General features: G+C 36.5%; 1 protein-coding gene across 6 annotated transcripts in view; it reads right to left on the bottom strand.

Annotated features, from left to right (window-relative positions):
* The window catches only part of USP45 (ubiquitin specific peptidase 45), a 111,864-nt gene that overhangs the window by 68,771 nt on the left and 19,312 nt on the right, over positions 1-23,781 (bottom strand). For all 6 annotated transcript variants that reach the window (XR_005217945.1, XR_005217946.1, XR_005217948.1 and 3 more), the window contains exons 3-5: positions 19,575-19,744; positions 18,201-18,304; positions 13,217-13,317 (exon numbers count right to left, since the gene is read on the bottom strand). Coding sequence is in view for 3 of the 6 variants with exons in the window: in XM_037843610.1 (XP_037699538.1) it covers positions 13,217-13,317; positions 18,201-18,304; positions 19,575-19,744 (375 nt within the window). In the remaining 3 variants the exon portion in view is untranslated. The remainder of the gene's footprint in view (positions 1-13,216; positions 13,318-18,200; positions 18,305-19,574; positions 19,745-23,781) is intronic.

The following is a 23,781-nucleotide window of genomic DNA, read 5'->3' as shown; positions in this document are numbered from 1 at the left end:
TCTTAGAGGGAAGGCCTTCAGTCTCTCACCATTGAGTACTATGCTGGCTGTGGGTTTTTCATATATGCTCTTTATCATGTTGAGGAAGTTTCCTTCAATTCCTACCTTTTGAAGTGTTTTTATCAAAAAGGGATGTTGGATTTTGTCAAATGCTTTTTCAGCATCTATTGAGATGATAAATTGATTTTTCCCTTTCGAGTTTTTAATGTGTTGTAATACATTGATTGTTTTTCTTATGTTGAACCATCCTTGCATGCCTGGAATGAACCCCACTTGGTCATGGTGTATCATTTTTTTAATGTGTCTTTGGATTCGATTTGCAAGTATTTTGTTGAGGATTTTTGCATCTATATTCATTAGGGAGATTGGCCGGTAGTTTTCCTTTTTTGTAGCATCTTTGCCTGGTTTTGGTATTAGATTGATGTTAGCTTCATAAAATGAGTTAGGTAGTGTTCCATTTTCTTCAATGTTTTGAAAGAGTTTGAGTAAGATTGGTGTCAGTTCTTTCTGGAAAGTTTGGTAGAATTCCCCTGTGAAGCCATCTGGCCCTGGGCATTTATTTGTGGGAAGATTTTTGATGACTGATTGGATCTCTTTGCTTGTGATGGGTTGGTTGAGGTCTTCTATTTCTTCTCTGGTCAGTCTAGGTTGTTCATATGTTTCCAGGAAATTGTCCATTTCTTCTACATTGTCCAGTTTGTTGCCATACAGTTGTTCATAATATCCTCTTATAATTTTTTTAATTTCTTCAGGATCTGCAGTTATGTCACCTTTTTCATTCATTATTTTGTTTATATGGGTCTTCTCTCTTTTTGATTTTGTCAGTCTAGCTAGGGGCTTGTCAATCTTGTTGATCTTCTCAAAGAACCAACTTTGGTGATATTTATCCTCTCTTGTTTTTTTGTTCTCTATGTCATTTATTTCTGCTTTAATCCTTGTTATTTCTTTTCTTCTACTTGGTTTAGGATTGGTTTGCTGTTCATTTTCTAGCTTCTTCAGTTGATCCATTAGTTCTTTGATTTTGGCTCTTTCTTCCTTTTTAATATATGCGTTTAGTGCTATAAATTTCCCCCTTAGCACTGCTTTTGCTGCATCCCATAGGTTTTGGTATGTTTGTGTTCTCATTTTCATTCGTCTCTATATATTTAGCAATTTCTCTTGCTATTTCTTCTTTAACCCACTGATTGTTTAGGAGTGTGTTGTTTAACCTCCAGGTATTTGTGATTTTTCTAAGTCTCTGATGGTTATTGACTTCTAATTGTATTCCATTGTGGTCAGAGAATGTGCTTTGAATAATTTCAAACTTTTTAAATTTATTGAGGCTTGTTTTATGTCCCAGCATATGATCTATTCTGGAGAAAGTTCCGTGAGCACTAGAAAAGTATGTGTATCCTGGTGATTTGGGATGTAATGTCCTGTATATGTCTGTTAATCTAATTCATTTATCAGATTGTTTAGGTTTTCAATTTCCTTATTGGTCTTCTGTCTGGTTGATCTATCTATAGGAGAGAGTAATGTGTTGAAGTCTCCCACAATTATTGTGGAAACATCAATTGCTTCCTTTAGTTTTGCCAGTGTTTCTCTCATGTATTTTGTGGCACCTTGATTGGGTGCATAGACATTTACGATTGTTATTTCTTCTTGCTGAATTGCCCCTTTTATTAGTATGTAGTGGCCTTCTTTGTCTCTCAAAACATCCCTGCATTTGAAGTCTATTTTATCTGAGATTAATATTGCTATACCTGCTTTCTTTTGGCTGTAGCTTGCATGAAATATTTTTCTCCCATCCTTTCACTTTCAGTTTCTTTGTGTCCCTGTGTCTAAGATGAGTCTCTTGTATGCAACATATTGATGGTTCATTTTTTTTGATCCATTCTGCGAATCTATATCTTTTAATTGGGGAGTTTAATCCATTTACATTCAACGTTAAAACCGTGAAGGCATTTCTTGAATCGGCCATCTTATCCTTTGGTTTATGTTTGCCATATTTTTCCCTCTCTCTATTAATATCCTTTATTGTACCCATACCAAATCTCTTTAGTACTGAACCTTTCACCAAGTCTCTCTGTCCTTTCTTTGTTTCTCTGTCTCTAGGGCTCCCTTTAGTATCTCCAGTAGGGCAGGTCTCTTGTTAGCAAATTCTCTCAGCATTTGTTTGTCTGTGAAAAATTTAATCTCTCCCTCAAATTTGAAGGAGAGCTTTGCTGGATAAAGTATTCTTGGCTGGAAATTTTTCTCACTCAGAATTTTAAATATATCGTGCCACTGCCTTCTCGCCTCCATGGTGGCTGCTGAGTAGTCACTACTTAGTCTTATGCTGTTTCCTTTGTATGTGGTGAATTGCTTTTCTCTTGCTGCTTTCAGAACTTGCTCCTTCTCTTCTGTGTTTGACAGTGTGATCAGTATATGTCTTGGAGTGGGTTTATTTGGATTTATTCTATTTGGAGTTCGCTGAGCATTTATGATTTGTGTATTTATGTTGTTTTGAAGATTTGGGAAGTTTTCCCCAACAATTTCTTTGAATACTCTTCCTAGACCTTTACCCTTTTCTTCCCCTTCTGGGACACCAATGAGTCTTATATTTGGACGTTTCATATTATCTATCATATCCCTGAGGTCCATTTCGATTTTTTCAATTTTTTTCCCCATTCTTTCTTTTATGCTTTCATTTTCCATTCTGTCATCTTCCAGGTCACTGATTCGTTGTTCAACTTCCTCTAGTCTTGTACTATGAGTGTCCAGAATCTTTTTAATTTGGTCAACAGTTTCTTTAATTTCCATAAGATCATCCATTTTTTTATTTAGTCTTGCAATGTCTTCTTTATGCTCTTCTAGAGTCTTCTTGATTTCCTTCATATCCCGTACTATGGTCTCATTGTTCATCTTTAGTTCTTTGAGTAGCTGCTCTAGGTGCTGTGTCTCTTCTGGTCTTTTGATTTGGGTGTTTGGGCTTGGGTTATCCATATCGTCTGGTTTTTTCATATGCTTTATAATTTTCTGTTGTTTTTGGCCTCGTGGCATTTGCTGAACTTGATAGGGTTCTTTTAGGGTTTGTAGACCTATTGAAGTCCTTATCTCTAATTTATCAGATCTACAGCTTCGTGGAGTACACTTTCTCTAACTAACCAGCAGGTGGCGTCCACGAGCCACCTGTTCTCCACAAGCCAGTTCTCCCCTGCTTAGCCTTTTTGGTGAGTGGGGGAGTGAGTCTTGTGGGGCCCAATTGGTGTACCAAGCTTGCGTGTGTAGTTGGTGTTGCCTGCCCTGTATGTAGGGCGAGTTTCTGGGCAGTCGGGGAGGGGGGGTGGCCCTAACAATCAAATCTCCCTGATGATCCTAGAGTTTTAAAGCTGCTGCAATAGTCTAATCCTTCAGTTCAGTCCTGCCACAGTTTGTCTCTGCCACTGACCCACAAGTCTTTGGTATTGGCGTATGGCTCCTGAGACTTGCAAGTGGGCCCCTCTTCCAGGCTGTGCACCCCGGGTCCTCTGTTGAGGGATGACTGTGCTATGTCACAGGTGAGTGCCGTCCCCTCAGGGCAGTTCTGGGCTGCTGGGCTGTGTAGGAAGGCTCCCAGTCTGCTCAAATGATGGCTGAATGGGGCTTTGTTAATTCACACTGCTCCACCTTCCCAGCTCTGGGACAATCAGCTGAGGTTGCAGGGAAGGCTAATGTCCACGCCCAGTTTTGTGGTGTGTGCCTGTTATTTGAAACACTTCCGTCACACTGGGTTGTCTGGGGCAGCTCTGGGCTATGGGGCTGGCGATGGGCAGGAGTGTTTCCTGTCCACCAGGATGGTGGCTGTGAGCGGACACCCCACTTTTCTTGGGAAGTTGTGGTGTTTAGTGAATTTTCTCAGCCACTGGATTATTGCCTTTTGTCTCAGAGATCTCTTAGTTCTGCTCTTGACTTGACGTGCCGAAATTGCAATTCTTTGAATCTTTCTGTATTGGGCTTCTTAGAATAATTGTTTTAGAAAAAGAAAAAAGGATTAAAAAAAAAAAACAAAAAAAAACAGGGCCCTCCTCAGAGATCTAATGGGTTATTGAAATGCTAATAGACAAACAACCAGGGCCATTAAGGAAAGGTCCACAGGGCAGAGAGATCAGCTTTTCTTCGGGATTTGCATATGCGCCTCAAGGCCTGAGCTCCGCCCTTCCCCTTTCTGTGTTCGCCAGAACTCCAAAAATCCTCTGCTTTTATTTTGGAGTTTTTCGTGTTATTTTTTTTTTTCTATGCCTGTCTCCTCTCTGCTGGGCTGGCTGCTCTCAGATTCTCTGGTGTCTGGTCTCAGTCTATCTATGGTTGGAGTATGGATCAGTGGAATGAGTTTCCGAGAAGGGCTACCACTGCAGTTCTCCCTTCTCCTTCCCAGAGCTGGCAGCCCCTCCTCCCACGGGACTGAGCCTGGCAGGGAGGGGCGCGGGTCCCCTGGCCGCAAAAACTTACAGATTTCGCTGATCTCAGCAGTTCGACATTTTCGTGAGTGTTGTATGAAGTATGCCCAAAGACAGATTGATCTGTGGTGTCCAGTCCACGCAGTTCCTGGCTTTCTACCTACTTTCCTGGAGGAGTAACTAAAACTTACAGCTCACCAGTCTGCCATCTTGCCCCACCTCTCTGTGCTGTCTCTTATATTGAGGTCTTTGATCCACTTTGAGATAATTTTTGTGAAGGGTGTGAGGTAGGAGTCCTCTTTCATTATTTTGGTTATAGCTATCCAGTTCTCCCAGCCCCATTTGTTGAAAAGACTGTTCTGTCCCAGTTCTGCGGATTTGGGGGAAATTTTGGTATCTGTATTTTAATTAAATGCAATTTATTACTTCTAATGGAGAATGATTACTGATCATTCTGTTTTTAGAGACAACAAAGCTTTCTCAATCGAACAGTGCAAAAATTTTAGATCATATTCACTTTAAGAAAGAGTAATCACAGAATCTCAGGGTTAAAGGTCACTTTTAGTAAACAGGATTTAATCAACTACCTTACTTATCACATCTATATTACCCAGTGTCATCAGATATTACATTTACATAATAAAATAATATAGATCCTATGATGCAAAGAACATTGAGATAAAAATTTCAGACAACCTAGATAGAATTTTTAAAGGTCTTTTATATCCTTTGGTTTATCTGTAAGCCTATAATCTGAGAACTCAAACAGTAGCTGGTTAACTGAGTATACCTCATAGGTTTCGTACGTACCTCAGGTCTTGCAAGACAGAGAACTGACTGATGCACCAGGAAAGCAAAAATTTTTAAAAACAAGACAAAAACCTGTAACTTCCATTTCAACAACTTGGCTAAAATAATCTACAAATTAATCTTAAATTCCTCAAATTTTCCCACCAAAAATGACTTCGACACTTAAAGATTCAACAATTGCCTTTGTTTTAAACTAAGTTTAAGGATGTTAAATCATAATAGTAAAAAAAAAAAAATCCTAAGGTAGTATAAAATTTTAGGTGAATATCTCTATGACCGTGGAGTGTAAAAAAACTTTCAAGGCATAACTCCAAAGGCTAAAAACCATTACAGAAAAATTGACAGACCTGGCAACAAAGACACTGAAAACTTCATTATAGGGAAGAAAAACAAACTATAATCAAAACTAACATGGAAAAACAGGTGCCCTTGTCAACCATAATCTTATGATTCTAGAGGGCAATTCAATAACTGAATCAAAATTTAAGATGTGTTTATAATGTAGCCAATAAGTTCTAGAAAATGTAATATATGGAAATAAAACAGATAGTACACAGAAATGCAGCTTTGTTCATTCTTGGAAGAAAGTTAAAAACAACCAATAGTGGATTCATCACCAAGTCCTATTACTTTTTCTCAAAGGTATAAATATTTGTAAATTGCCTTGTTAAACCAGAAGGACAACAGCGGCATGTCTCTCTTTTCCCACAGGCACTGGGGAAGTAAACTTACTTTGCAGTTTGCTTACTTACAGAAAGAGTTTGAGAGCACTCTCTCCCTTAAGTTACAACCTCTGAAAACGGTCCTAATTTTAGAAATTATGAAACCAAGGCACACAGCTATAGTTCGTGATAGAGAGGAGATTCAAACCCAGGCAGTCTGGCCTCTGAGTCAACATACTTAGCTATTATATTCTACTATCTGTTTGATACAATAATGCATAATAAGGTTAATAAATATGTTAACAGTTTAAGACACTAAAGAAAAGCTAGTGAATGATATGGAAGAAAAAGCCATTACTCTTGAGCAAAAGATGGATGTCATCAATTACTAGATTTGTTTGGTGTATGGTTTTATAGCTTTATTACTTTATAGTGTATAGCAGCCCTTCTCAAAGGGTTTCTCCAAAGAATTAAGAATCCACTGCACACAATGAATTAACTCCTGCCCATGTATCTGGAAGGCTACTAGTTATGTGCCATCCTTGGCAGAACTGAGAAAACAGTCCCTCCTCAAATAATTTTCTGTGTCCTGTGATTCAGGTGAGGAACCTGGGATACAGATCCACACAGGAAAAAAAGTTGTTTTTTTCTAATTTCCAAAACTTTTTTACCCCTAACCCTTTTTTATACCCAGAAAAAAACTACTATTACTTATTTTTGAAAATGCAAATTTCTTAGGAGCATGACTGACACTTTATGGAAGAACAAACTATATTACATTTAAAAAAAATTTTTTAAGTATTAAATCACATTCAAATTCACACTGTAAAAGGGCACAATATTACTTATCCTTAGTTAAATTGTTTCTGATCAAAACCATATATTTACTTTCTTATTTCAAGACAAAGTTACAGCAAACTTATACTTCATAAAATCAAAACCAACATAATTCATATGTCTTTTGTATACCATGAGCATAAACTTAATGAATTTAACAGAATATTTTATGTTGTTATGCTTGTTAAAAATAGCATCCCACCAGTATTAAAATTATGGGCCAAATTTACTGGTTTAGAAAAGAATGTGGGATTGTCCATCATCTGTCTAGTTCACAAAAAGCAAACCAGTATATTTCACCAGGAATCCTTGTAGAACACTACAAATATTTTTAGAATATTTATGTAATATTTACAGGACTATCTCATGAACCATTCAGAGAATACTGGCCTTACTTTATCAGCCTTCTTTTATTTCTGGGTGAGTCTTGCAAGAAAAATTTTCTTGCCCTTATCCAATCTTATATTACATATGACCTCTACATTAACTGGGAATTTTATTTGTTTTTAGTTTTCTGGTATGTGTATGGGTGGGTAGGGAGAAGAGGGAAGGTTTTGTTTTGTTTTAAAAGCAAATTCTAGCATCAGATGTGAAATCTACACAGCTGTAAGCATTCCTTTGGGAACTGGCTCTGGCCTTCAACTGCTTAATGCAATTACCTAAATCAGTCATGTAGTATTAATGTAATCTGCCCATTTCTACAGCTGAAAAAAAGTTTACTCTTTTAAAGAGTAAGGAAAAAAGGAAAAACTTGCTGACACAATATTCTTCCATTTATTCTCAAAATCCACTAACTTCCAGTTAACCATTAGCCTTAAAAATCTTTATTTAACCATACGATAAACTTATATGAGCAAAATGAAGGGGCAGGTATACATACAAAGGCATTCTTATACAGTCAAGTAATCTATGTTAAGTGCAATGCTGATCATTCTCTTCTCTGCTAAAACCTATCACTGATTCCTCACTACCCTCAGGATAAACTCTAAATTTACAAGGTCCTTCACTATTTGTTTCTACTTATCTCTTGTATCTCACCTCTCAGCACCTACAATACCATAAAACTCAACCTTTCAGCTCTACAGAATCCCCGAAACATATCAAGGTCTTTCATCCATGAGCTATTCCCTCTGCCTAAAACATACATCACTTCCCTTCTTGTCTACCTAAACTTCCAGATATTCTTCAGCTCTCCACTTAGGAGGCTATTCATCTTAATAAAATTTTCCTGGCTCCTACAATTTGGTTAGATACTACTACGCAGAGTCTCCATAGTCTCTTGTACTTGCTCCATCACAAAGTGATGAAATATGACTTGTCCACATCCCTCTGTGGCAGCCCAGGGCCCAGACCCTCTCTTAAACCTGCTTTAGCCAAGGACAAAGGTCAAGAAAATAGACAATCTCCCCAGAGAAGGATGAATGTAAGCACGGATGTAAAAACGGCATTGATCATGTCTTAGTCTTAAATACTAATCTTAGTACAACATCAGGCTTTAGGACCCTTTGATGATTATACTAAAGTCCTGATGTCCTCATACTATATGAAATGTCTTTCCTTTAAAATCATGTATCACTTCTTGCACCACCATCCCTAGCGGAGTGCTAACCCCCTGTACTGGCCACCACCAGAGAACCTCTTCTGTTCCTAAGTACCAAAAAATCTATGTCTGCTTCTGTGCCTGGCGTGTTTTCCAGTCACACAGTAGCACCAGCCCTTGTTTTTCACGAACTCCGTCTGAGCCCAAACACCCTCACTAAACCAAAAGATGAGTAATGACAGGAATTAAGTAGATCTGTTCCATTCACAACTGCATCTCCAAAATCTAGTACAGCATCTGGTACAAGGAAGAAACTCAAATATACTAAAAGAATGACTGGAACAAAGATGACAGAGTAAGACACTCCAATATGCCATTCCCCCATAGAATCTTTGAACTGACAGAGTCATCATCCTCAAAACTCCAGAAAGCAGGTTCCAGCAGGCTCAGATAAGACAGAGGAGACCCTGCACTTCACATTCACCTCACGCTGATCTTCAACAGAATTAAACTCTGACAGAGAACTTCCAGACAAAACAAAGTCAATCTGCAAAGACTATGAAAGGTGCTTTTTGCATTGGTTTGTTGTTTTTGTTAGCTCTTGGCACTCAAGGAAATCTCCATCATATCATTAGCTCAATACAAACTTAAGGAACAGACAGCTCAGAGACTAAATCCCAGAGTTAACATTATAACAGTTAAAAATATTAAAATATACTATGTGCAACAAAGGATCACAAGACAAAGAAACAGGAAATAATGGCCCATCCAAAGAAACAAGACAAAAATCCAGAAACCATCAACAAAGAGGACAAGACTCTGGACTTACTGGACAAAGACTTTTAAAAAAACGATCCTCAATAGAATCAAGGACATAAAGGAAAGCAGAAAGAACTAAAGGATATGAGGAAAACAACACACACTGATGTTCACAGCAGTATTCACAATTGCCAAAAGATAGAAGCAACCCCAAGTGCCCATCAATAGATGAATGGATAAACAAAATGTGGTACATACACACAATGGAATATTATTCAGCTATAATTAGGAATGAAGTTCTGATACATGTGAAAAAAATATGGATGAACCTTGACGCCATCACATTGGGTGAAATAAGCCAGACATAAAAGGACAGATACTGTGTGATCTCACTGACATGAAATAATTAGAATAAGCAAATTCACAGAGTCAGAAAATAGAATACAGATTACAAAGGGCTGCGGTGGAATAGGGATTAGGGAGTCAATGCTTAATTGGTAGAGAATTTCTGTTTGGGGTGATGGAAAAGTTTTGGCAATGAAGAGGGGATGGTAGCACAACATTGTGAATGTAATTAACAGCACTGAATTTTACATCTGAATGTGGGAAAAAAGGAAAATTTTAGATTGTATATGTTACTAGAATAAAATTTAAAAAAAAAAATCCTTAGGACTGTATAATACAAACAGTGAACCATAATGTAAACCATGGACTATAGTTAATAGTACGATTATAATATAATATTCTTCCATCAACTGTAACAAAGCTACCCCACTAAAGCAATGTGCTGATGGGGGAAGGGGAGTCATAAGAACCCTGTATTTCCTGCTTGGTTTTCTATAAGCCTATAACTTCTCTAATTTAAAAAAAAAGTATATTAAAAATGAATAAACGAATGAAATAATGTTGCTATTAATATCTAGTGTCTTTGGTGGTTTGGTGAAAATGCAAAGCTTATCTACTTCTTCAGTGAAAACTGATCACATTCTAGTTTAGTTCAATTTGACAAATATTCACTGCCTAGCTACATGAGGTTCAAGAAGAATGTGCCAGGGTTCAGTCCTCAGGATACATACACATGAAAGCTAAACAACACAAAACAGAGCAATTCTATTGTGGTGCATAGACAAGACATGGGGTTGGAAAGGCATCCTAGAAGGATTTAAGCTGACCTTTAAAGGGTAAATAAGGCTGAAGGCAAGAAACAGCATGAGAACTCTAGAGAGACAGAAAATGTTAGTTCAGCCATTCTCAAAGTGTGGTCTAAAGACTACCACCACCACCCATTCTGGAGTCCTTAAGGTCAAAAGTATTTTCATACTATGCCTATGTCATTTGCTTTTTTAACTTTCATTCATCTCAGCTGTCAAAGGCTACATGACATGATATCAAATGCAGAAGACCAAATGCAGAAACAGATATGAGAATCCAGCAGTTTTCTATTAATCGAGACATTAAAGAAGATGTGCTAGAAGTATTAGACACAAAATTAGCCTAGGCACTGCATAACAGGACAAGCTTTCCTCTCAGCAGGGGTATGAATTTTACTTAGCACAAAAATATAAAAAGAATTTTTAGAAATCATTCTTATCCTGCCACCCAAATACAATGCATGCAATTTCATTTTTTGAATTATCATATACAGGCATTTTTATAATTTACAGTCTTCAAAATTATCAGTTAAAATAGCTGCATAATCACATCCATATTCATATAAACCTCAATAGAAACTTTCATATCTGATTTCCAGGATTTTTTTTTTTTTAAATCAAACTTGCCTGAGAGATTCTGTAGCTTGGACAAAAAAGAAAACAGCATTTTGCCCCCAGGGTTTCTGGAGAAACTTTTAATTCAGAAATACGTATCTCCCTAACACTGAAGGCTCTACACATCCTCAAACTACCTCAAGAGACTGATTCCCACAATTCCAGGTGCTACTCATGGTTCCAAAAACACAATTAAGGCTCACATTAGTGCTTCCCGCCACCTGAAACGACTTCTTTCATCTCTCCCTGACCAGAGTTTGTCCTTTAAGGATCAGCTTAAAAGTCAGTTCATCCATGATTCCGTGTGAGATCATTCCAATCAAACATTACAACTCTCTTTCAATATCAGAAAGAATTTAAGCATCCCTTAAAATACTGATCATATTTTGCTTGCATTATCATTATGTTTTCATTTCACCCTTCTTTTAGATCTTAAGTTCCTTAAGGGCAGAGACTGTCTTATCCATCTCAATTCCCTGAAACACCATTGGAAAAGAGGGCGAAAGGCTCAAATTGCAAACTGAGGCTCAAACTGTAATCTGCCCAATGACATGTAGCTAGTAACTGAAAGTCCAATTTGAATGCCAGACTCCCTGACTCAAAGCCCAGAATCTTTCTACCATACCATGCCATGCTTCCTCCTAGCATACTTCTTTTAATAAACACTCAAGAAAGATCTATAAAATCAAATGGAATCAGACTGGCTTTCTTCTTAACCTCAGGGAAACTCAGGTAAACGATACAGGAAAAATAATTTCTACAATTGTACTTTCACCATCCTTCGCATCATATCCCTATGTATTTTCTGATTATGGTCAACACAACAAACTTAATGTGCAATTTTCAGGAAACAGCATTAAGACACTTTAGTTCCTCAATTTTTAGATGTCTTTCACCATCACATTTTCCTAGTTCTTTATTCGAGCAGAGTTGGTGATATGATTAGTAAGTTTGGGCCAAAGTAAAAATTCAATAAATGTTTATTGAATGAATGATAAAATTAATCATTTCTTCTGTTGTCCAGGAGCCTGAGTTTATCTCCTCTAGTTCCTCTTCCAATCAATTTCTTCACCATAACTGTGTCATTAGAGCCACAACAAATAAAAACAATTATAAACTGGACTACAGAAAATACAGCTGGCAACTATATTTTTATATTACTTTTCAGTTTCTGATGCCACCTAGTAAACAGTACAATTTTGCTTCAAAGGCATCTCAAACTTACCAGGGCCGTTCACTGCCATTCACTTACTTGCTCAAGCAAAATTCTAAGGTTTATATTTGAGTTCTCCCATTCTCCCTCCCCTACCACATCTAATCTATTTCAAGTCCCCTTCAATCCACCTACTTCCCACCAGTGCCTATATTAGTCTCTCAGCTGCCCTACCAAATTAACCAGTTCAGCCTCATTAATGATCTTCCCACCTGCACTTTTCACACCCCCCCCCCATGGTCTACTCTCCATTTAGCAATGAGAGCCATCTTCATTAAAAAACAAACAAACAAAAACCATGAAATGACCAGGTTACTACCCTGCTTAAAATGCTCTTAATAACTTCCAGTTATACTTCACATAATACAAAAATACTTTATCATGGATTCTTTACAATATCCTTCATGACCTGCGTACCTACCTCTCAACTTCATCTCTTTCTGCATCCACCAGCAAACCACGGTCCAGCCCTATTGGCTTTTCGGACCTCTCGGTTGTTACCTATCACTACAGCCTGTTCCTTTTCTTTGTAGTACTTACCTCATGTTCTGACTATACATTTGATTACTTCATTGTCTGTCTCCCCCAATATACTGTAAATACCAAGAGAACAAGAGCCACAACTATTTTTGTTTTACTACTACATACCAACTAGAGAGGATATACCTACCATGTGGTAGGCACTTAGTATTTTGAATAAAAAAACTTCTTCCTTATACACTGTCAATTTATATTAATATATATTATATGTTGTTTATAATTAGTTAACAAAGCATATAATGCATTAATTATATAATAAATAACATACATTTAGTAAATATATGCCAGGCACTATGCAAGTATTTTTATATACACTATTTCTAAATCTTTAAAAATATTATCTTAAGTCTCACAACAACCCCAAAGATACCATTCTCATCCTAATTTTCAAAGAAAGGAAACTAAAGAATAAAAGCCACAGGGACAGTAAGTGGTAGAGTCTAAATTCAAACTCTGGACTGTTCGACTCCAAAGCTCATGATCTATTCACTATACACTCCAACTTTTCATATTGGCTTGTGTATACAAAATGAAAACATCACAAGAGTGCCACCTAAAAATGCAGGCACACTTACTCAAATTATAGGTTGATATGTCACAGTAAAATCTAAGGTATTCTTAGACAAACTCATTATATGAAGTAAGAAATATTGTATTTTAATACAAATTCCTTTACCAATTATTTAACTTACTTGCTTGTGCTTTACACACTTGTTTTTGGAGAAAATCAACTATCTGGGCCAAAACCTTCTTATTACAAAGTGTTGATAATTTTTCATTACACTCATAACACCTGAAAAAATATAAAATATAAGTGAATATTCTGAAAGCATATTCAAAATTTTGCACATCAGGTAATAAAGTTATTTAACCACTTTTGTTTTTAAATTACATGAGGGGCCACAGGGAGGAGGCGCAACGTAATAAATGGGACAGACCATACCAAGAGCCTTATAATTCAAATAAGTTTGGGTAGTTTATCCTAAGTATAATGAAATGCCATGGGGCATTTTTAAAGCAAGGCAGTGATATGACCTAATTTACATTTAAAAATATCGCTGACTTCTGTGTTAAACCAGAGCGGAGGGCATCAGGAATAGAAACGTATCAGGGTAGTAGCAGTGGATCTGGGTAGAAGCGGACAGATTCATTACATACATTTTCAAATATAAACAGTAATGAATTAAATATTAAAGTTGACAGAGAGAAAATGTAAAAATAACTGCCATGGGAGGAGAGAAGTAGATGAGGGTATGTATGTGATTCTCAAATGGGGGCAATTTTGCACCCCTGGAGACATTTAACAAATGTCTGGAGACATTTTTGAAGGCCAGATGTATTGACATCTAGTGAGTAAAAGCCAAGGATGTGCTAAACTTCCTACAACGTACAGGACACAACAAAAACTATCCAGCTTAAAATGCCGATAGTGCTGAAGCAGAAAAGCCCTGGTCTAGATTAAACAAGACTTGCTGCTTAGTTGACAATCATTAGATCTGGGTGACCGATACACAGGGATTCATTATACCCCCCTATATAGTTTTGTTAAAAGATTAAAAAATAAAATAAGATAAAAGGGCAGGAGGAATAACTGCCAGGCTTCTGCCTTGATTACATGAGTGATGAAGGTGCCATTTACAGAGATGGAGAAGACTAGAAGAAAGAGGTGTTTTATTTTGTTTGGTGCTTATGTGGTGAGGATTAGGAAAGATTTTCAAAAGCACATTCCAATTTAGAAAACTACCCTCAGTTAAGTTTACTCATTAGTGCTAACAGTATTAATAAAGGTTTTTTCTAAAAATATAAAGAATCATTACCTCATTCAAGATCCAATGATCACATAAGAACATGTGTTTGAAAGTGATTTATAAATTGGAATGTTTTATATCATGTACATGACCTCTTTACATGTTCACAATCTTCTCACCTATAACTCTTAATAGTCCAGGGATCATCAATGGCTGTAAACTAGATTTAGGTCCTTTGCTAAATAGCACTCAAAATTCAGCAAAATATTTACTGAATCCCTGCTCTATCACTTGCCCATAATAGAAACAGAAATAAATCAATAGATAGATAAATCTGTAGAGACAAGTCACAGAAAACATTTCCCAAAATATCTTTTCCAATAGACCATAATCAAATTTAAACAATTTAATTATAATTACCAGGCTTACATTATAATAGTTACTGAATATTTATTCATTTAACTATTGCCAAAGATAATAAAAATATAAAATAATTACTCATCTCCAAAATATTGAAATGTCCAGAAACATTTACTGATATTGCAATTTAAGTTTTACTTATCTATTGTTTTAACTTTATATACAAAAAGAAAAAGTAAGTGGCTAAAAGCCACCATGATGGCAGTGAATTTGGAGAGCTCAGCCTCAAGATAACTTAAGTTTAGTTGTTTCCATAAGAAATAACAACAAAAAATGTTTTTTTTTAACTGAGCAAGGACTATGTGCCAGGCCTGTTCTAAGTGCTGTGCATGCATTATCTGCTTTAATCCTTGACAACAATCATAGATAATTATTTTTAAAATAAACATCTTTACAGAAGTATATTATTTTCATTTTACAGATGAGAATACTGAGACACAGGAGGGTTCCCAAATCAAGGCTGTAATGAGAATACAAGAGAATGTTGAACCTTCTTCAAGAAACTTTCAAAGCACTTTTAGTAGCACTCATTTATATGCTAACTCTTAGTGTTAAATCAGGCATCTTAACCTGGTTTAGGCACAAGAATCACTTGTGGAACTTAATAAATACAGAAGCCCTGATTCAATGTGTCTGGTTTAATAGGGGACCACTGGCATCTATGGTGTTTCAAATTCCACAAGTGGTTCTGACGTATAGTCAGAAGAAACACTTTACTAAGTGTCGCTATCTGTTAAGGCTGCATTAAATCTACTTTCTAGCAACCCTTTGTTAGTCATGATTAAGTTAGCAAATCTGTCTTTTTTTAAAATATAATTTAGATTTTTCTCTAATTCAGGCTCACCTTCACTTTAAATCAAAATTAGTGAAGTCTTCTACTTAAACTTGTTAACTTCTTAAATATTTAATAAGTAGAAGATGACGTTGGTGGGAATATAAATGGTGCAGGAAACACCAGGGTGTTCCTCAAACACGCAGGGTGTTCCTCAAAAAGTAAAACATAGAATATACTATGTGACCTGGCAATTCCACTCCAAGGTATATACCCCAAAGAATTGAAAGCAGAGACTCAAACAGACACTTGCATGCCAATGTTCATAGCAGCATTATTCATAATAACCAATAGATGGAAACAGCCCAAGTGTCCATCAGCAGATGAATGGATAAACAAAACATGGTACATACATACAATGGAATATTATTCAGCAGTAAGAAGGCATGAAGCTCTGATACATGCTACCATGTAGATGAACCTTGAAGACATCATCTTGAATAAAATAAGCCAGACACAAAAGGACAGATCTTATATGATTTCAACTTATATGAAATAACTAAGATATGCAAATTAGAGAGAGAAAGTAGATTATAGGTTGGGGGTAAGGGGTGAGGACAGGAGGAATGGGGAATTAATTCAGAGTTTCTGTTTGAAGTGATGAAAAAATTTTGGTAATGAATGGTATTGGTGATTGCACAAAATTGTGAATATAATTAATGCCACTGAATTGAACACTTGAAAGTACTTAAAATGAGAAATTTTATGTTGCATATATGTTATCAGAAAAAAAAAGGAGAAAAGAGAATAGTTTCAACCTTTAATTTCTATAACTACAGTATGACAAACTTGAATTTCTTCCTTTCAAAGGAAAATATTTTTTAGACCTCCAAATATGACAAATTATTTTTATTATAATGTAAATCTAACATATGCATTTACAAAATTCAATAAACTCATGACCCTTATAGCTCTATATAACTATAAAAGCAAAATAAATTATACAATTAAATTTAAAAACAAAATGACAAAACCAACTAAAATAACAACACTAATCTATTATCCACATAAGTCTGTTTTCCTGGCATTAAATCATCATTTATACCATAACTATGGTCTTAAGAGGTATGACAGAGATGCTGGCACAGATCCTTTAGAGGTGAACCTGTTCTACCAGGTGCCATGTCATAACTCAATTCTCCCACCACCTTACTCTATTCCAGTGGTTCTCAAAGTGTGGTCGCTTGACCAGCAGCATCAATAATACCTGGGAACTTGTCAGACCCACAAATCCTCAGGACCCCACCCTAAGATCTACTGGATCAGATACTCTAGGTGTTGGAGTCCAGCAGTTTGTTTCAACAAGCCCTCTAGTGATTCTGACATGCCCCAAAGTTTGAGATTATTGTGCTACTCAGACTACTGCAAAATCTCTGTTGAGTTGCCAGGCTATGATATCATTCCTTCCTTTGACTCTACTGATCATTTACATATTAAGTTCTCCTCTGTTTTTTTCTCATCTCCCTAAGGTTACTTGGGGCCAACAAAATACTTGAGTATTAAATCCCTATGGCTGTATTCAATATAAGATGATCTCTCTTATGGCCCAGAATATCCCCATACTAATTTTAGAACCTTGAAAGGAAAACACAAAATTAACATACTTTTGTCTTGAAGAAAAACTTGAGCACCCCTGAAAATTCATTCAAGGAATCCTAGCCCTATATATTCCAGTTAGAAGTATTTTTGCTGTTAAATACAGGGAAAGCTTTTCAATATAGCATCCACTTACACTACCAAAGAAGAGTGGTAACAGGTAAGAGACTAGGGAATCAAAAGACTTGTTCCAGTGCCTGGAGTTTTACTTTGAAACCCGAAAAAAGTAAATGACACTCAACTTCCTTAGATATAAAATGAGGGAAAACCACCAAGTTGTCCCAGAGTTAAGTAGCAGAATTACCTGAAAAAAATTTTGCAAAATATATATTCCAGAAAATTATGAACCACTTATTTGGGACCCAGGGCCTGGGTCCCCTATCCACCACAGTGATATCATGTAGCAGCCTACTTGACCTGGACAGACATTAAAAGTCATCAGACCTCCCCAGGGAAAGAAAAAACGTATTGTAAACAAAGAATTGAAACTCCCTCCCCTGATCACTGTTGATAACAAATCTCTGTACTTCTGTATCACAAGACCCTGCCGAAACTCTGCTCTCACACCCACCTTGTCCTAACCCTTATAAAACACCCCCCTGGCAACCCGCTTTTGTGGAGCGCTAACTTCCATCTTTTTCAGCAGGCTGCCGCCGAGGAACCATATCTCCTGTAAGTAACTCCTATTAAACTCATGTCTAACTCTATGCCTGGCATGTCCTTTGGTCTTGGGGCTCAGCTGGTTGGAACAACTTAATTGCCTAAAATACCTTCATCCCTCCTCTAGAACTCTGAAACTCAGTATTAGCAAGTCCATTAAGAAAAATCAGAAAGAATTTTTCTTCTGGTACAAAGAAAATTTAGGGAAAAGTGCAGGGATGATTAAAGTTTTTCCAATACACACTTTATACCCCTGGGTAATGTAAATTTTCTTAAATTATTCTACAGATTGTGTTCAAGCCAAAAAATTAATCAATAAAAGCATAAGCCGATAAAACATCTTTAAATATTTATCTTGTAAGCTCAAAGAACAAGATGATTTTTTGCAATGGGCACAAGTACTAAAAAAATTTAACTTACCATATAATCCATGTGCTCAGACTAATTATAATACAATGGGAGTCTGTTCTTGAACTTTTGAAGTGCTTCAGTGAATGCTGGCTTTCTGAGTTTTTACCACATCCCTGAAGGTGAACAGAATGATATTTGTATGATTTAACATAAAAGTTTGTTTTCAAATTAATCAAAACATACATCATAACTCAAATTTTTATACTGAAAAAGTTTTGTTTTTAATTTCAAGCAAAGGGGAAAAGTTTTAAAATGCAATATAAATACTCATCAAATTTAATTTCTTGTGAAAAGGCTAACTTACTTTCATTATCCAACAGCAATCATGAGCAAAGTTAATCTCCCTAGCACTTAAAAATGTATACACTTTCTGTCTTGTGCATTGCAAAACAATGAGCATCTTGGCAGGCCAGCAATAAATACCCTACACACACACACACACACACACACACACACAGGCCAGCAATAAATACCCTACACACACACACACACACACACACACACACACACACTTCCCAACATGTACACACCTCTACCCGAACCGCACTGAAAACTATTGAGACCAAAACTAATCATAGTAATTTCCCTCACCAATGAATAAAGAAAAGGATACAATTCTGGTTAAGGTGATGTGACGGGAAGTCTCTGATATGGTTCTGTAAAAGTTTTACATATTTTTTAAAAGAACGCAGAGAAGCATGTGCTCTTTTCCTCTCTTTCTAGCTGTTAGGCATTGTTACGTGAGACATAGTGCATGAAGCATTTTCAGCCATCCTGACTCCATGAAATTGAGGATGACACAGCAGAAAACTGGAAGAAACTGAAGTTATTAATGTTCTTTCCACTGAATTAATTAACCCTGAAGTGGCCCTATTTCTGGATTCTCTATGTGAGACAGTAAAGATCCTCTAAATTGAAAAAAAAAAAAGTATACAGTTTTAATTTCATTTGAAAATTTCTTTATTACGGATATCAATAGCTTCTAAATTGTAAAATAAATTATTTCTTGAAGAATAAGAAGCAAAATACTCATTTTATCAGAGAGAAAAATTGAATTTAAAAATATTTTTTAAAACTTGGATCCACCTCCTAAGTTAATACAATTTAGACAAGCTAGGTTAAGACAGGTCCAGTTATGTGACCTACTACAAGTGGGCTGGATTCCATTTTGAAATATTTACAAGCCATACATGATTACTTTCTGAACAAAATATACCCTTCATTTCACCCTGCCAAACATTTCTAAGCTCATTCATGGAGAGTTTCTATGTAAACTGGAATAAATTTATCTTAAGTCTTATGCATGACCAAAAGTCCAACTCACAGGAAGTATTTAAGGAAAATATTTAAAACAAACTCATACATAAATAATACTTTTCTCACCTGAAAACCACACTTGAGGCACAACCAAATATCAGAAGGCAGTACTGGCTGTTCATCATAGAATCTTTCTTTTAAACATTCTGAGCAAACTGACCACAGATTCTCAGCTATTGCTCTCTTCACACGATGCACATTTACAGCATGAGTGACATGTTGGCAAGTGAAGCCCACTGAATAAGACAAAACAAATTCTGGACATTTTCTTTTTGCTAAACCAAAGTGCTCTAATATCAATAAGCCAAAGTCAGTAGCATTAAAATGCTGTAACTAAAAAGCATAGAAATTCAAAAAGCAAAATCACTCATAATGATACATACTGCATGATTCCATTTGTGTAGCATTCATGAAACAATAATTATAGAGTTGGAGAACAGATTAGTGGTTTCAAAGGCTTAGGGATGGGGCTGTGGATTTAAGGAGTAGCATGCAGGAGTCTTGTGGGGTGATATTACAGTTAAGTATCTTGATTATGTTGGTGGTTGCATGAAGCTACAATGTGATACAATTATACAGAGCCCCTCCTCTACCTTAACTCCTTTACAAGTGCATGTATAACTTGTAAAATCTCAACAGCTCTATAGATGGTACCAATATCAATTTCCTGATTTTGATATTTCCTAGAGTTCTGCAAAATGTTAACATTGGGGAAGGCTGTATAAAGGGTACAAGGGAACTCCCTGTACATTTCTCTGAATCTTCTGTGAATTTATAATTATTTCAAAATAAAAAGTTTGACAAATAAAATAAAAGAGATTAAATATTTATTGAACAGCTGCAATGTGTCCAGCATTTCAAATGCCTATTCTTTCAACTAAGGTATACAGGTAAAATCTTTTCACATAGACTAGCTCTGCTATAATGCTATCTTCATCATTTTTAGGAGAAAGGAGAGAGACCCACATCGTGACATATTATAATTGAACTGTCAAATGCCAAAGCTTGAAAGAGAATTTTAAAGACCACAAGAGAGACACAACGTGTCACACTCAAGGGAGTCTCAATAAGATTAGGTGCCAAATCTCCACACCCTTGTGTCACAAGATTGGTGCCTTGGTACCTGGCACATAGCAGATGCTCAATAAAGAGTAGAGATTAATACTTCTACCATCAGTGCATGGGACTGGATTCCACGGGGACAGGAGGGTACAATCCAGGATTATTACATTATTTTGGGTTAGAAATGGCTGACCTAGATCTTCCCCTTTGTTTTGTTTTGTTTTGTTTTTTAATTCAGTTTTATTGAGATACATTCACATACCATACAATCATCCCTGGTGTACAATCAGTTGTTCACAGCACCATTATACAGTTGTGCATTCATTACCAAATTCAATTTTTGAACATTTTCATTACTATACACAAAAAAGAATAAGAATAAAAGTGAAAGTAAAAAAGAACACCCAAAACATCCAATCCTCTGCATTATTTTTGTGAATTGTCCTGTAGCTTTAAAATTTTTTTTCAAAATAAAAAGCTTAAAGAAAAAAATAGAAAATTTCATTGCATAGTGTGCTGGTTTGAATGTATTATGTCCCCCAGAAAAAGCCATATTCTTTGATGCAGTCTTGTGGGGCACACATTTTGGTGCTGATTAGATTTCCATGGAGATGTGACCCACCCAACTGTAGGTGATAACTCTGATGAGATATTTCCTGGAGGCATGGCCCCACCCATTCAGGGTGGGCCTTGATCAGTGGAGCCATATAAATGAGCTGACAAACAGAAGGAACTCAGTGTAGTTGTGAGTGACATTTTGAAGAGGAGCTACAGCCAAGAGGGACACTTCGAAGAAAGCACAGGAGCTGCAGATGAGAGACAGTTTGAAGACGGCCGTTGAAAGCAGACTCTTGCTCTGGAGAAGCTAAGAGAGGACAAATACCCCAAGTGCAACTAAGAGTGACATATTTGAGGAACTGCCGCCTAGAGAGGAACACCCTGGGAGAAAGCCATTTTGAAACCAGAACTTTGGAGCAGACGCCAGCCACACGCCTTCCCAGCTAACGGAGGTTTTCCGGACACCATTGGCCATCCTCCAGTGAAGGTACCCAATTGCTAATGTGTTACCTTGGACACTTTATGGCCTTAAGACTGTAGCCATGTAACCAAATAAACCCCCCTTTACAAAAGCCAATCCATCTCTGGTGTTTTGCATTCTGGTAGCATTAGCAAACTAGAACACATAGCTAAACTGAAATTCTCTGTGGACTACGTGCTGCTGTTGATAATATATACCACTCCATGCCTCACTTAGGATGAATGGTTATAATGATTATGTTTATAGTAATACTGAAAGGCAAAAAGCAGATTTAAAAATGTGTTAATTCAGAGATGTTTATTTGGTTCAAAATCTATACTTTCTGTAGCACACTATATAATTTAACTTGTATGGTCAGTTTATTCAAACACTATAATTACATGGAACCTTGAATAGGGGGTGAGATCTGGTTGGTTTGTACAGGTTAGCGTGAAATACTGATACATCCCAGAGTAATTTGGGCAGAGAATAAAAAGCATTTACAAAGCCCCCTTGAGGGCCTGGGGGGGAAATGTGGAAACATTAAGCTTCCCCACCTGGGGAACTCCTGATATCCTTGTAAGCACTGAGGACTACCACTGTAGTAGGTCAAGTCCTCAATATTGGGGCTTGCCCTTATGAAGCTTGTTACTGCAAAGGAGAGGCTAAGCCTCCTTATAATTGTGCCTAAGAGCCATCCCCAGAGAACCTCTTGTTGCTCAGATGTGGCCTCTCTTCAAGCCCACATGCCTGGTAAACTCACTGCCCTCCCCACTATGTGGGACGTGACTCCCAGGGGTGTAAATCTCCCCGGCAACGTGGGACATGATTCCTGGGGATGAGCCTGGACCTGGCATCATGGGATTGAGAAAGCCTTCCTGACCAAAAGGGGGGAGAAATGAAACAAAATAAAGTTTCAGTGGCTAACAGATCTCAAATAGAGTTAAGAGGTATTCTGGGAGGTTATTCTTATGTATTATATAGATATCCCTTTTTAGTTTTTAGTATACTCGAATAGCTAGAAGGAAATACCTGAAACTGTTGAACTACAATCTAGTATCCTTGATTCTTGAAGACAATCATATAACTATATGGCTTATACAGTGTAACTGTGTGATTGTGGCTCACACTCCCTGTATCCAGTGTATGGACAAATGAGTAGAAAAAAAGGAGACAAAAAGTAAATGAATAATAGAGGGTAAAAAGGAGGATGAGATGTTTTGGGTGTTCTTTTTTACTTTTATTCTTATTTTTTGGAGTAATGAAAATGTCAAAAAATTGATTGCGGTAATGAATGCACAACTATGTGATGATATGTGAACAACTGATTGTACACTTTGGATGACTGTATGGCATGTGAATATATCTCAATAAAATTGTATTTTTTTAAAAATGGGTTAACTCTGCCAAAAAAAAAAAAAAAAAAAAAAAAAAATCTCAGAATTCTCTTTAATGGATATTCCCAAATAACAAATCATTTAGCCTGGTCCCTAACTATCCTTTTCAACAGATTCCCACTGTGTGTACAAATGGCCAAAACTGGGCAAATATGTTTTCAGGTTCTTCAAATAGCCATATTCTTCTCCCAAGTAAGCAATTTCACTTCCATTTCTTTCCACTGTTTGAACACTTCAATTTTTCCACCTCAAATATCCCAAACACCAAAACCACAACCACCTACCAAAATTAAATAAAGGAAGAAACTGAGTTACTAGGAGAGGGAAACAGAGAGAGAAGAGTGTAAATTTCAATTCTCTCCACTTTCCTTTCTAAACACAAAGCATTCCATTGCATTTAGCCCCCTTTCATCGCTAAGATTAAGAATGTGATTTCTAACAAGTTATTTATAATTAAATTTAATTTCAACAAAAATAATATGAAGAGCTGAATTAAAGATTAAAAATCTTAATTTTACACCAGGAGCAAGTTTTAAAAATAGACATAAAAGGAATAATTCTGAACTCCTATGTTTGAAAAGCAAGGACCTACACCATGAAAGAAAGGGCAGTCCACAGGAAAGCAGATAAATGACCATGTAAATATGGCAGCAAGAAAATAGTTTACTAATGTCATTGCTCTGTTCGAGTTTTATATTTTTAAATTATAAGGGGAAAAAAATCATTCTGCATACCTTCTATGTCCTTGCTTGAGGTGGGATCTGGCCAAGGTACAACTTAAAAATTCTCTGATTCT

The sequence above is a fragment of the Choloepus didactylus genome, chromosome 7 (assembly GCF_015220235.1).
Source record: "Choloepus didactylus isolate mChoDid1 chromosome 7, mChoDid1.pri, whole genome shotgun sequence".
Lineage (NCBI taxonomy): Eukaryota > Metazoa > Chordata > Mammalia > Pilosa > Megalonychidae > Choloepus > Choloepus didactylus.
The sequence above is the reverse complement of the archived record's forward strand: the minus strand, read 5'-3'. Positions and strand labels throughout refer to the sequence as shown.